At 43.1% G+C, this 12,407-nt stretch overlaps 1 protein-coding gene across 1 annotated transcript; it reads right to left on the bottom strand.

Moving 5' to 3' along the window:
• Window positions 1–465: 465 nt before the first annotated feature.
• On the bottom strand, window positions 466–12,132 carry NFKBIZ (NFKB inhibitor zeta). The gene is made up of 12 exons (XM_035274284.3): window positions 11,739–12,132; window positions 9,521–9,651; window positions 8,980–9,010; window positions 8,755–8,858; window positions 7,881–8,653; window positions 7,076–7,181; window positions 6,557–6,703; window positions 6,307–6,370; window positions 5,562–5,731; window positions 4,585–4,695; window positions 4,287–4,454; window positions 466–2,175 (listed from the first exon to the last, which is right to left on the bottom strand). The coding sequence occupies exons 1-12, from the start codon at window positions 12,016–12,018 to the stop codon at window positions 2,122–2,124; spliced, it is 2,139 nt and encodes a 712-aa protein (XP_035130175.2). The 5' UTR covers window positions 12,019–12,132; the 3' UTR covers window positions 466–2,121.
• Window positions 12,133–12,407: the final 275 nt, after the last annotated feature.

The raw sequence follows: 12,407 nt of genomic DNA, 5'->3' as shown, positions 1-12,407 counted from the left end.
CATTTAAGAACTAGAAAATATGTGCAGTAATTATAATGACATACTGACAGATAATGATGTGTTTGTTCTCACACATCAAAATGGCTTGCAGGGAAGGTGAAGAATCTTTTCCAGGTTTACATCCCTCTAAGGATGATCCTGGAATCTCCAAACTGTTTTTCCTGTGATTCACTGCTCCCACTTAGCTTGTTGGGTTTTTTTCCGCATATAAGCATCTGAATGATCGAAAGCATCTGTTAAACTTCCATATTTTCAGAACCTAACACACCTCTCTACTAGTAAACTTAGCAAATAGATTTTGATGTTAAATCTTTTATACCTTCAGGAAACATGTTCTCCAAAAAAACCAAATTAAGATATATTAACTAACTCAAAGGTATTTAAAGTTGTCATTAATAGTACTTTTTCTACCTAGGGAAATATAAATAAGGCACTGGGAAAAGAAAACACAAATAAGACAAATAATATTAGTGAATTAGTTTATTTAAAACCGTCAGTTTTTCCAATGTGAATGGGTTGGTTCATATCACACCATATTTAGAGATACAAGGTGATTATAACCAATGTGTCTACAAGACATAATGGGTCAAACAATGTGATCAATCCAAAGGGTATCTTTTAAAAAAGAATTTAAGTACTCAGCTGCAAAGATAAGGTAGTCAGTCACTAATGAGATTTCTCATTCAAAAAAAAAAGTTTTTAATGAGTCAAATTTATTACACAAACTTAGTGTGTAATCAAAGCCAAATGCATTCCTCAGGTATGCCAGAGGTAAGAAAAATGTTAATAGAATGTTATTTAAAAATATAACTTTTTCTGAATGATACTATATAAAACATAACAGCACATTATCATCATTTGACAATAGATCATAGGAAGACATACTTCAATATTGACTTTTTGTTTCTATAAAGGTAAAAAAACAAAAATTTCAACAGAACACATAAATCAGAAACTCTAGAGGGTAAGCCATAAAGAGATGTTCTCTTCAAGAGCATACAATTGCCAACTGGGCATGGTGGCTCACTCCTGTAATCCCACCATTTTGGGAGGCTAAGGCAGGCAGATGGCTTGAGCTCAGGAGTTCAAGACCAGCCTGGGCAAGGTGGCAAGATCTTGCCTCTACAAAAAGTAAAAAAATTAGTCACACATAGTAGTGCACACCTGTAGTGCCAGGTACACAGGAGGCTGAGATGGGAGGATCACTTGAGCCCAGGAAGTCAAGGCTGAAGTGAGCCAGGATCACGCTACTGCACTCAAGCCTGGGTGCCAGAGCAAGACCCTGTCTCGGGATAAAAAAAGAAAAAGCATGCAATTCCCTACAAATAATGTCTAATTGCAATGCATGAGGAAAAGCATCTTCACAATTCAAATCTATCTTTCAGCCACTAAATGAACAACTCCACAACTCCCCATCTGCTTTATCTACAAAGACTTCATGATCATGCAATAAAAACTCCTTAGAATTGTAAAAATTTTTTAAATAGCAAAAATTCACTTGTTCTTTTCTACTTTAGACTTATACATTTCAAATATGACCATGTTAATGACCAAGTATGTACAATAGTTTTAACGACAAAAATAACAATTATATACAGTTTACAAGGATCAAATTCTAAACATGGACACCTTTCATCTAGTCCAATGACTGAAGCCTCTCCAATGCCAGTAACTCCCAGGTACTGCATCAGGCCAAATGGAGCCTAAATGCCGTATTTACCTTTTTCCTTTCACTTGCTTTCGTTTTTCTTAAAGAACCATTCACAATTTACTTTGCTTTGAGACCGGCAATAGCTACATGAATAATGCTCTGTGCCACAAATCCAAGTCCTTTCCTACTCAAAAGCTACTGTCGATTGAAGGCAATGTTACCATTCAGATCAAATTCAGATGTCTGGATCCCAGATACCTGGGTAGGAAATATGCAAATCTGCCAAGAGAAATTAGATATTTTTCTTGTTTTCTTTTAATATAACCCACTATATAATAGTGAACTAAATATGTTTGTTTCATAGAAACAACTTACATTTGCCAATACAAGGCAAATGGTCTATGTACAGATACATCAGGACTGCCTAACTGACAGTGAGTGTTGCTAGCCAGGGCTCCAGGTTAATGGAGCTAATACGGTGGAGCTCTCTGCTGAATGGACTTTCCCTTCAGGATACGTCGGATCTGGAAGAGAAATAAATACAATTTATGAGGTTTATTTCTTATGGACAATATGGTGCATTTCCTTCTGAGTTTTATTCCTTTCTTATACATGCTACACTACTCCTATTATCTTGTAGGTATACAAAGAAATACACACAATGCTTGTCAAGATTTTAAGGTGACTTTTAAAAATCCTAAACTCCTTTTAAAGCTTATTTTGGATCTCCTATAATAATCTTTGGGTCCAAGAAAGTAAAATACCTCCATTAAAAATTATCTGAAGTTAAAAATTTCCATAAATTTAAATAACACCCAGGTTCTCTTCCTAATCTTTACTCTTGCTATTTGCGAGAACATTTAATATAAGGTAGTAATTAAGGCATATTACAATATCTCACTAATCTTGAAGTCAGCCTCAACTAACAGGAACACAAAACCCACTTTATAACACACACAAAAGTAAATCTCTAATGCATTCGAGTCAAAACAGCTGTCATGATACCCAAGTATTAAGGCATCTGCACTTAACTTCGTGGATCACAGAAAAGATCCCGGCTCATTCAGAGTGATTCATTTTATACCTCGGTCTGACAGATTTTATTTTCTATCTCTCAGCCTACAGCAGATTAGCAGCAGCAATTCAGAAGAAAGGAGACTGGGGTAGGGGATACAACTGATAGCTGCTAGGACGAAACCCACGACCACAGGCTGCCAATACAAGGAAGGGAGAAGACCAGCGACCTGCCCAGAATACACAGAATACCAAAGCAACAAAGAGAATAATCTGAAAACATTTAATGAAGAGTTAAATGGCTCAACACGTCAATCATCCCTAGGACTCTACAGACAGGGAAGCAGGAGCAAACACTGGGACTGGGACTCTGCCTTTTTTGTTTGTTTGTTTGTTTTTGGTTTTTTTTTTTTTTTTTTGAGACTGAGTTTCACTTTTGTTACCCAGGCTGGGATGCAATGGCGCGATCTCGGCTCACCGCAACCTCCGCCTCCTGGGTTCAGGCAATTCTCCTGCCTCAGCCTCCTGAGTAGCTGGGATTACAGGCACGCGCCACCATGCCCAGCTAATTTTTTGTATTTTTAGTAGAGATGGGGTTTCACCATGTTGACCAGGATGGTCTCGATCTCTTGACCTTGTGATCCACCTGCCTTGGCCTCCCAAAGTGCTGGGATTACAGGCTTGAGCCACCGCGCCCAGCCAGACTCTGCCTTTTATAAGTTAATGATGGTTCTGGTCCTTGGAACCTCTCTGAATATCAATTTTTTCAGCTGAAACTTGGAAGTTGCAAAGTTCTTCTAACATTAAACTATACACATGAAAACTCTTTGCAAACTATCAAAAGACTTTTTCTTTACAAAGAGCTCTTCAAAGGGGCTCCTGTAACATTGTGGTCATAATGACAGCTCAGAATCAAAGTATTTCATGATTAGCAAAGTATGTAATGCCCTACCGGTACACAGCCACAATCCACCTCATTCCTCCCAGGAAAGGATTTCCATCAAAAACCTTTCAAATTCTTAAAGGAGTAAGTCCTTATTTACTCATGAAACTAGCAATCCTCAATAACATATAAGCACACTTGATGAGTAAAGCATTCATTCCGTTTAAAGTATATTTCTAGGTTTGAAATTACGTAAGTAACCTTTCCATTTTTTGTTCAGTATCACTTCGTAAATAGAAATACTTCTAACTACTGAAGTTCCCTGAGCTCTTACTCTGTGCCTGCGACTATTCCGAGCACTCCACAAATAACAACTCATTTAATATCCACAACATGTGAAGGCACACACCTTACGAAACTAAGATTCTCTTTCCTTGGTATCTGCAGGAACCTTCGTACCTTCCCTTTCTGAACCTTAAACCATTCTGACTTACTCTAAACCTAAGTTTGTGTCACAGAAAAGACGACTACCTGACCTCTAACCATTTTGAGTCTACAGATAAATTTCTTAATTGCTCTGTTTCCAAAGGAAGAGTAACTCCAAGCTACTGTGAGACACACACTGACAGAGCCCACCTGAAGAGCAACAGCTGGCCTTGGACCTGCACAGCCTCAGCTCCCTTTATGTTTTAGACTGGGGTGCCAAAAAGTACTTCCTCTCCCTCCCGTGCCTCTCACCTGTTCTCCCACAGGGCCATCAGGAACCAAATGCACTGGCTGTTCGTTCTCCAAGTTCCGAGTACTTGGGTCTGCTCCCTTCCTCATCAACAGGCGGACGGCATCCAATTGCGTCAACCGATACTGCAGGCTGGCAGCAACATGGAGGGCAGTGTTGCCATTGTAAGCCTGAAGAGAAAGAATGGAACACCATACATCAGGAAGGAGGAAATCCCATGAAAGGAGCTCAAATACTCAGAGAAGGTGCACAGAAGGCCATTCCAACTCTGGTGTGGTTATTGAAGCTTTCTCAAAGTACCTTTGCATTCACAAAAGACAGGCAACTGGGCAGCTCCAGAAACAGGCGAATGAGTTCCAGATTTGCTTCTTCGGCTGCCAAATGCAGGGCTGTGCGGCCACTTTTGCGATCCTGGTCAAAGGCAGGAGGAGGGGGGATAAAAAAGAAAATTTAGATACCATGGCGTGGAATACACTTTTCACCCAGTCTCTGGAATGTCTCACTCAGCTTCGGAGACTCGCTTTAATGTGCCCTTCTCCACAATGCCCTGCTTAATCTCAAGCTAAATGGAATCTTTCATTCTTCTTAAATTTCCTACAAATTTGCCGATATGCCTCTTGTCACAATGTACCCTTTTATACAGAGTGGTCATAAAATGTAGAAAAAAATAAATGATATTTTTAAATCCCGTGTCATAACATGGCAGTAAACCGTTTATTATGTATTCGCCTATGTTTCCAGACTTGATGGCCTCCCTGTAGAGTTATATGTAGCTGTATCTTTCACCTCTTTTACTAGACAGTAAGCCTCAAGAGTCCAAACAGTTTATGACTAGGCATTTTCCCCCCATGTACCCAGTGAGTAAAACTGAAATTTAAAAAGAATAAAATAATTCCAGCTTAAAAAACAGAAGATGAATTCTACATCCTACGACAATGAAGAAACCCTCACAAAAAGCCCTGCCTTTATTCTCAGTGTATGAAAATGGAAGCCAAAACGACAACATCAATGTCAAGCATTTTCTTTTCCTTTCAAAGACTAATTTATCTTACACCCAACTGACCTTTTGGATAATAATCCATGGATTTAAAGCAAATCAAGAAAACATATGAAATGATCTGTTAAAAATCTGGCTTCTTAACCACCCATACATGGCTACTCTCACCATTAATTTCAAAAAAAGAAAAAAGGAAGTTTGAATCTGTACTTGGAAGCAAGGTCTTTTGCTAGAACCACTTTCTCCCCTATCCCATCTCAGACCTTTTCTGTGAACCTACCTTCGCTTCCACTGCTGCTCCCATTTGAATTAGGCACTTAATGGTATCAACCAGACTCTTATTCCTCAGTAAAAGCTCCTGAACTTCAGGTGAATGAGGCTGTTGATTTCTCTGGAGTTCATGGACCACAGCATTATGGGCTATGACTGCACAATGAAGAGGAGTCAGGCCTGGAAGAAAAGTATAATCAAGCAGTGGTCAAGTATCCCGTCAGGTCTTTTGGTCCTTCTCTAACGACGAACGTTAAGGATGGCCTCTAACTTTACTCACAAATGGGCTCCACCGGGACTAAGGCAGTCTGAAAATAGTCCCTTCATTGGGTCTCGGTGCTAATTTTAACTACAGAATATTTTTTTTTTTTGAGACGGAGTTTCGCTTCTGTTACCCAGGCTGGGATGCAATGGTGCGATCTCGGCTCACCACAACCTCCGCCTCCTGGGTTCAGGCAATTCTCCTGCCTCAGCCTCCTGAGTAGCTGGGATTACAGGCACGCTAATTTTTTGTATTTTTAGTTGAGACAGGGTTTTACCATGTTGACCAGGATGGTCTCGATCTCTTGACCTCGTGATCCACCTGCCTCGGCCTCCCAAAGTGCTGGGATTACAGGCGTGAGCCACCGCGCCCGGCCTACAGAATATTTTAGCTTTAATCATCTCCCTTCCTGCTTAGGATGATACTTAGTACTATTCGACCTTACGGGTCCCCCTCTCTAAGGGCTCTGAATCTAATAGTTTCAGTTGCTTACCATCATAGTTAGTTGCCTCAAGATCCACAAACTGATTGCTCCCCACAGCTCCCTTCTGAATCGCCTGCAGATTTTAAAAACAGACATCTGTTAGCATCACAAGCTGCATTGATACCTATTAGAATCCCCAAGAAATGAATATGTTAACTCAAAACAGATTATTTCAACAGGCAACCTATTTCCAACTTCTAACATCCAACTCTATCTCTCTGGCCTTGCGATGACGGAAGCCTGGTTTGCTGCCTCTCACCTGAAGCACCTGGGAATGACCCTTCTCAGCACAGACATGCAGAGGTGTTCTTCCCCAGCAGTCGGTGGTGTTCACCTGCGCCCCGAGGTTCACCAGATCCTGCACAATGAGATGCTGATTGGCAGCCACTGCCACCTGAAAGGCACTCTGTGGATATTCAGAGAAAAAAAGTCATTTTAAACAAACAATGTTATCATAACAAGGAATAGGAAACTAAACTGAGGGAAAAACCCACAGAGAGAGAATAAATCCTTTTAATAAGCAATCAGATTCTGCAAGACAAGGAAACCAAAATAAGCCTAGGGTGTGGCTTTATTACCCTCAGTGTTTGGTCAAATAGCTACAAAGTTAATGTTAATAACCTCAAGGTTGCCGGTGGCAAAAAGTCAATATCTCAAAGTTAATATTAACGAAAGGCTCTTGATTTTGAGCTCTGAGATGATCCACACAGGAGGCTGGTCATCATTTACTTCACCACGACCCCCTCTTTGCCGTCTCAGACTCTGCCAAGGCCCTCACCTGTCCATTGTGCTCCTTAATATCCAGCATGTGAAGTGCATTCATCTTTCTTGCAAGAACGTAGGAAAGTGCCCTTCTCCCTTGGGCAACAGCAATATGAAGGAACCTGGGAAAGAAGGAAAGGAAAAGAGGTGAATTATTTCTGATTTCGCTAAATTCCTCTTAAAAAAAAAATATTCCTTTAGCCCCTTTTTATATATTGGTATACTCAAGAGAAATATTACAAAGGATAATTTGTCTTTCCTGCTACACTGATAATATATCCCAGTTGGAGCAGGATGAGTTGGGCTATCAGAAATAAGAAAAACAACGTCAAGCACCATGCTGATCACTTTGAGTCTATTATTTTTAATACTCATAAAACTCCTATACGGGAGATATTATCATTTTCCATGTCAAGGAACTGAGACATGAAGAGGGTCAATAACTTGCCCAAGGCCACAAAGACATCAGGACAGATTAAGATCTACAAACCAACTCACAGTTTATCCCTAATCATGATCTAATCGTTTCTGTTCTACAGGCATAGTCTAAGCTGGTCTTCCAAACCCAATTATTCAAGAAGACACAGATATTTTTATCAATTTAGAACAGGTTATTTCTTCAGCCAAAAACAATTTCTGCAGGAAAACCCTTTCCTGACATATTAGCTATCACTGAGTGGCGCCTTCTGTCTACACTAGTCATCTTGGTTACCCAACCACTAACTAAGGTATACCTTGGTGTACCCTAGAAAAAGTCTAGGCTCACTATTCCAACAAGTGTGGCTTACCAAATTGAGAACATGAAATAAAAGGAGACTCACGTGTCACCATCTGCATCCTTTGAAAGAAACTGGTCTTGGGAAATATTTGCCAATTTGCTTTCCTCCTGCTCCACTTGCCACTGAAAAAATGACTTCCCTAACTGTGTGGTGTTCATTGGATTTCCAATGTTAGAAAACGGCAGTGGCGTGTTTGAAGAGTCGGGGGCCATCTCGTGCCCCGCCATAGCGTCACAGGCGCTGTTGGGCATCACGCTGAAGTTGTGCAAGTGGGCACCATTTTGCGGCTGAACACTGGAGGAAGTCTGAATGGGATGAGCAATACTCTCAGATTCCCCGTGACTGCTCAGGAAGGAAACTAAACTTTGGTTTGGGCAAAACTGTGATTCTTGACCATCAAAGAGGTTTGGTTCATAAGTCGGGGACTGGGAAGGTCTGGAAAAGGGACTGTATTCCAGAGTGGGTTTGTGGGTGTAGTGCGGCTGCTGCTCTACGTGCCGGTTCTGTGGCGAATACTGGTACAGGGAAGCCTGGTCTATCATTTGTGGGGAGCCACTGATTTGGAATGGCTGATATTTCTGAGGTGGAGAAAAGACCTGCCCTCCATGGAAGTCCTGACACTGCTCTGCCGGGGAGCTCTGAGGGACCACCGCAGGGCTCATCCAGCTAACTTGAACTGTGTTCAGGGACACAGGGCTGCATTCATTCTTAATGTTGATAATGTTCTGGAGCAGATCAGCACTGCTGTCTTGCTTGGGTTCATTGTGATGAACATCTTCCATGCTCTCCCCAGGGGTTGGTGTTTGAGGTGGTGTCTGGAAAGAAAGAAAATGCAACTTGTACACTCTTTTCCTTCTAAAATTACCCCAGGAGTAATTCCCAAAGGGGAGTGAGAGGAAAACAGTGAGATACTTACCAAAAATTGGGAATGCAACAGAGCTGGCCTTTTGCAAACTGGTCCATCAGAAAATGAATCGGGCCCTTTCCTTTTCCCACTATATGATAGTGCGTTCTTCAATTCTGTACCCAAAAAAGAAACACAACCTCTGTGATCATTTTATTTTATAAACATTACCCACAATTATACTATATTATTTTACTCTAAAGCCCCAAAAACGTGATGAATACAAGTGACTCTTACCTGTAAACTGCTCTATGTTCACACCTTGTGTCTATTAAAAAAAAAGTTTCCAAGTTAGTGTATATGACTTCCTCCTAATGTACATCAATAAGTAGGCTTATCTCCACCACCCTTTATAGCTTACCATAAATCTCTGATATGGTTTTTCTATCAATATTTATTTTCTATATCAATTTTTATTCTATCTTGAAACTTCCTCATTTTCACTTTCACCTTAGCTCAATGCAGGTCAAGATGAAATTAATAAGACCATTTGATTTTTTTCCCCTTCGAGTTAAAATGTTCCATTTCAACTGAGTCCCTGAACTTGCCTTCATTTATTCATTCATTAAGTTTCTCTTGCCCACCTACACCAGGTGTCCGGTACTGGGCTAAGTAGTAGGTTACGGCAGACAAGACAAATATGGTCTCTGCCCTATGAACTTTGTCATCTATGAAAAATTCCAAGTGACTTACTTGATGACCGGACCCAGGTCATCATAACCCTGACAGACTAACCCCTCCCCACCACCCCACACTCAAAACAGAAAGATGATATCACCTTAAAATCTTGGCCGGAAGCCTTCTGTTTATGACTTCGGATGTGCAACAGGAGTTCTTTCACCGAGTTCTTTACCCGAACACCTTGAAAGGGGCCTCTCTGCTGCCTGCCAACCCCCACATGGGGCTCAACTGTTCAAAAGAAAACAAAACATCCTCCTGGTTAAAGAGCTTCACAGACAGAAACGTTAATAATCCCCAAAGTATAGCTGTTGCCTAATGCATAAACTCCCCAAGCAGCAGACTGCAAAATCTTTCTAACTCGCTCTGGTCAATCAATGGCCTTGTGAGTCCCCAGCTCTGCTCAAGAGTCGTACGTTGCCTGATACCTTTCTCTACTGGGTACCCTAAGAAATTAACGTTCATAAAAATGTGGTCAAGGATCCTCAGAGCCAATAGATAAACCCAAATCAAGCCTCTCCCTCTCAGCTCCAACCACCCATGAGAATGGATCATAGATTTTGCCATTGTGACTCTCATAGCTCTGCAATTATTCTTGACTTTTGAAAAACCTTGGGGAGCAAGTGATAAATGGCACATTTTTAGTTGTTTAAACCAATGGTTTTATGTTCACATCGAAATTTTAAAGTCTATTAACTCCACTCACCTAAGAAGGCACAAAACAACTTCCTTCAAAGATCTCAATGTACCAAAACCTGACAATTAACAATGTCTTAGATTTATGACTTATTATTTCCTTCAATTCAACTGTGGCAAGAAAGCTGCTTAAATTCACCGAGCTTAAACACATTTCCACATAAGCACACAGGATTTCCCCTCACTGACTGTTTTTGGAATTACTTACACGGGTCTTCTAAGTAAAAAGGAAATATGCTTGTTTCACTTTTAAATTCTGAAATCCACTTTAGCATTTAGTATAGAAATACAGTACTTCACTTCTGATCACTATTATGTCACAACCTCTTAGTATGTGTGTTGAAGACAAATTCACAGAAAGTCAGGAAATGAATAATTCAGTCACTCCATCAAGTGTAGAAAAAAATAAGATGGGCCAAAAAACAACTCATAATTTGAACATATGTATCTATCCTAAATACATGAAATAAACAGTTCAATGGCAGGGTAAGTGAAACATTAGTTGGCTTTATTTTTGAGTTTAGGGATTTCAAAAGATATCAGAATTGGCAAAATCTAAGATACAGCATTTCTCTGGAATGACAACAGTTAGTAATCCAACGTCACAGAGAGAAAAAAATGCAGTTTCAGAAATCCCCTGCGGCTGTGTGGTAAACCAAGGGCCTGGCAAAGTTTCCGCCAGATGAAGGCCTAATGTGGGAGAAAAGGTCCTATACACACATTCTTTCTGGATCTGCTACACGCTTAGCAAGCAGTGGTTTAAATCACTTTTTACAGGATTTTAAATGACTTAAAATGAAAATGAGAAATCACTTTTTAAAATAAATGACAACCAAAACAGAAGTTAAGAGTGGGAAACACCGGAAGGAGACTTCTTTAAAAAACTCTCAAGGTTCAGTTGAGGCGTTTTTCTAGCCTACCCACAGGGGCATCCTCTTCCCCCCTCCCCCCAATTATGCAACTCGGTTCACTAAGAGAAAACTAACCAATTCGCACCCGACAAAAGATAACGTCTTTCTTTATGGCTTATCCATTTTTTTTAAGGCACACAGGACAAAAACAAGACCTCAGAAATTCTGGGCAGACTTCCGAAACTCGCCAAACTAATGGCAAAACTTGAGTTGGTTTTCAGCCCGGCTTCACCTTGAAAACAGCAGTTTCTTTTCTTGGACAGCAAAATCTTTTCACTTAAAACTTCCATAAATAGGAAGAAGTAAGTCATGACCTTTAACACAGTTCCCAAACCCTTATCCCGTAACTACAGTTTCTCACTAAAATAGTTACAAGAAGAAAATTACACCTACATCAGACCTCTCATCGCAGTATATTAACTACGCCTCAACAAAGCTCTGCTCAGACAGTGAGCGATCTCCGGGTCACTGGCCCCGCAGTCAGCGCTGGGCTGGGCGTTTCCGAAGCCCCGAGGCCCGCGGGCCGGCGAGGCGGGCAGGCCCAGACCAGGCAGGGCGCGGTCTCCAGGTAACCGCTGACGAAGGTGCGCACGCCCCGCCGCTCACGAGGGCTCAGCAGGGCGCAGCGGCCACCCCCCATCGGCGAGTCCCGCTCCCACCCTCCCAGGCGCGCGCGCGCCCCGAGGACGCAGCGGTGGGGACGGCGGGTACCTGGCTGGCGCTCGGCGCGGGCGCCGCCTCTCGGCCGGGACTCCACGGCGCCGCAGGAGGACACCGACGAGGCGGAGGAAAAGTCGGAGGAGTCGGAGCCGGGCGAGCCGGGCGCCGAGGGGCCCGAGGCCGAGCAGCTGGCGTCGCAGGCGGCGGCGGGCGGCGACGCGCCGTAGAAGTGGGCCAGGTTGAGCGGGCTGGTCATGAGGTCGCAGCCGCCCGCCGCGCCCCGCAGCCCCTCTCCGCCGCGGCTGTCGTCCAGCAGCTTGTCCACGATCATGCTCCCGGGCTGCGCGCTCGGGGACCCGACACCTGCGCCACCGGCTCGCTGCGCGCGGCTGCCTCGCGGGCGGGCTCGGGGAGCTGTCGGCGGGCGCACGGCGCGGACGGGTACGGGCGCGCCCCGAGCTGCCAGGGTATTTAACCGGCCGCTGCCCTTGCCGGCCTCCCCGGCGCCCGGCCCGGCCATTGGCGGTGCCCCGGCCACCTCCCAGCCCCTCCTCCGGATGCGTCCGGTTTCCAGTAAAATGTACAGGATGAGGCAATGCGCCCTCCGCCCTCGCCCCGCCCGCCCGGCTCCGCCCAGACCGACCGGTTGTTTTCCTGCCCTTCACCTGGAAACCCCGACTGCGCGCTGCCTCCCGCCTCCGGGACCCCGACCCTCGCCCG

This window comes from Callithrix jacchus, chromosome 15, assembly GCF_049354715.1.
Source record: "Callithrix jacchus isolate 240 chromosome 15, calJac240_pri, whole genome shotgun sequence".
Classification (NCBI taxonomy): Eukaryota; Metazoa; Chordata; class Mammalia; order Primates; family Cebidae; genus Callithrix; species Callithrix jacchus.
Note: the sequence above shows the minus strand (reverse complement) of the source record. Positions and strands in the feature narration are given on the sequence as shown.

Bases quoted from the DNA above. Each gene is read 5' to 3' on its own strand.
- NFKBIZ (XM_035274284.3), bottom strand. From the start codon at position 12,018: ATGATCGTGGACAAGCTGCTGGACGACAGCCGCGGCGGAGAGGGGCTG. The intron at 9,011-9,520 runs GTGATATCATCT...TTTTTTTAATAG, and splicing joins CTTCCGGCCAAGATTTTAAG to ACACAAGGTGTGAACATAGA. The intron at 5,732-6,306 runs GTAAGCAACTGA...CTTTTCTTCCAG, and splicing joins TGAGGCAACTAACTATGATG to GCCTGACTCCTCTTCATTGT.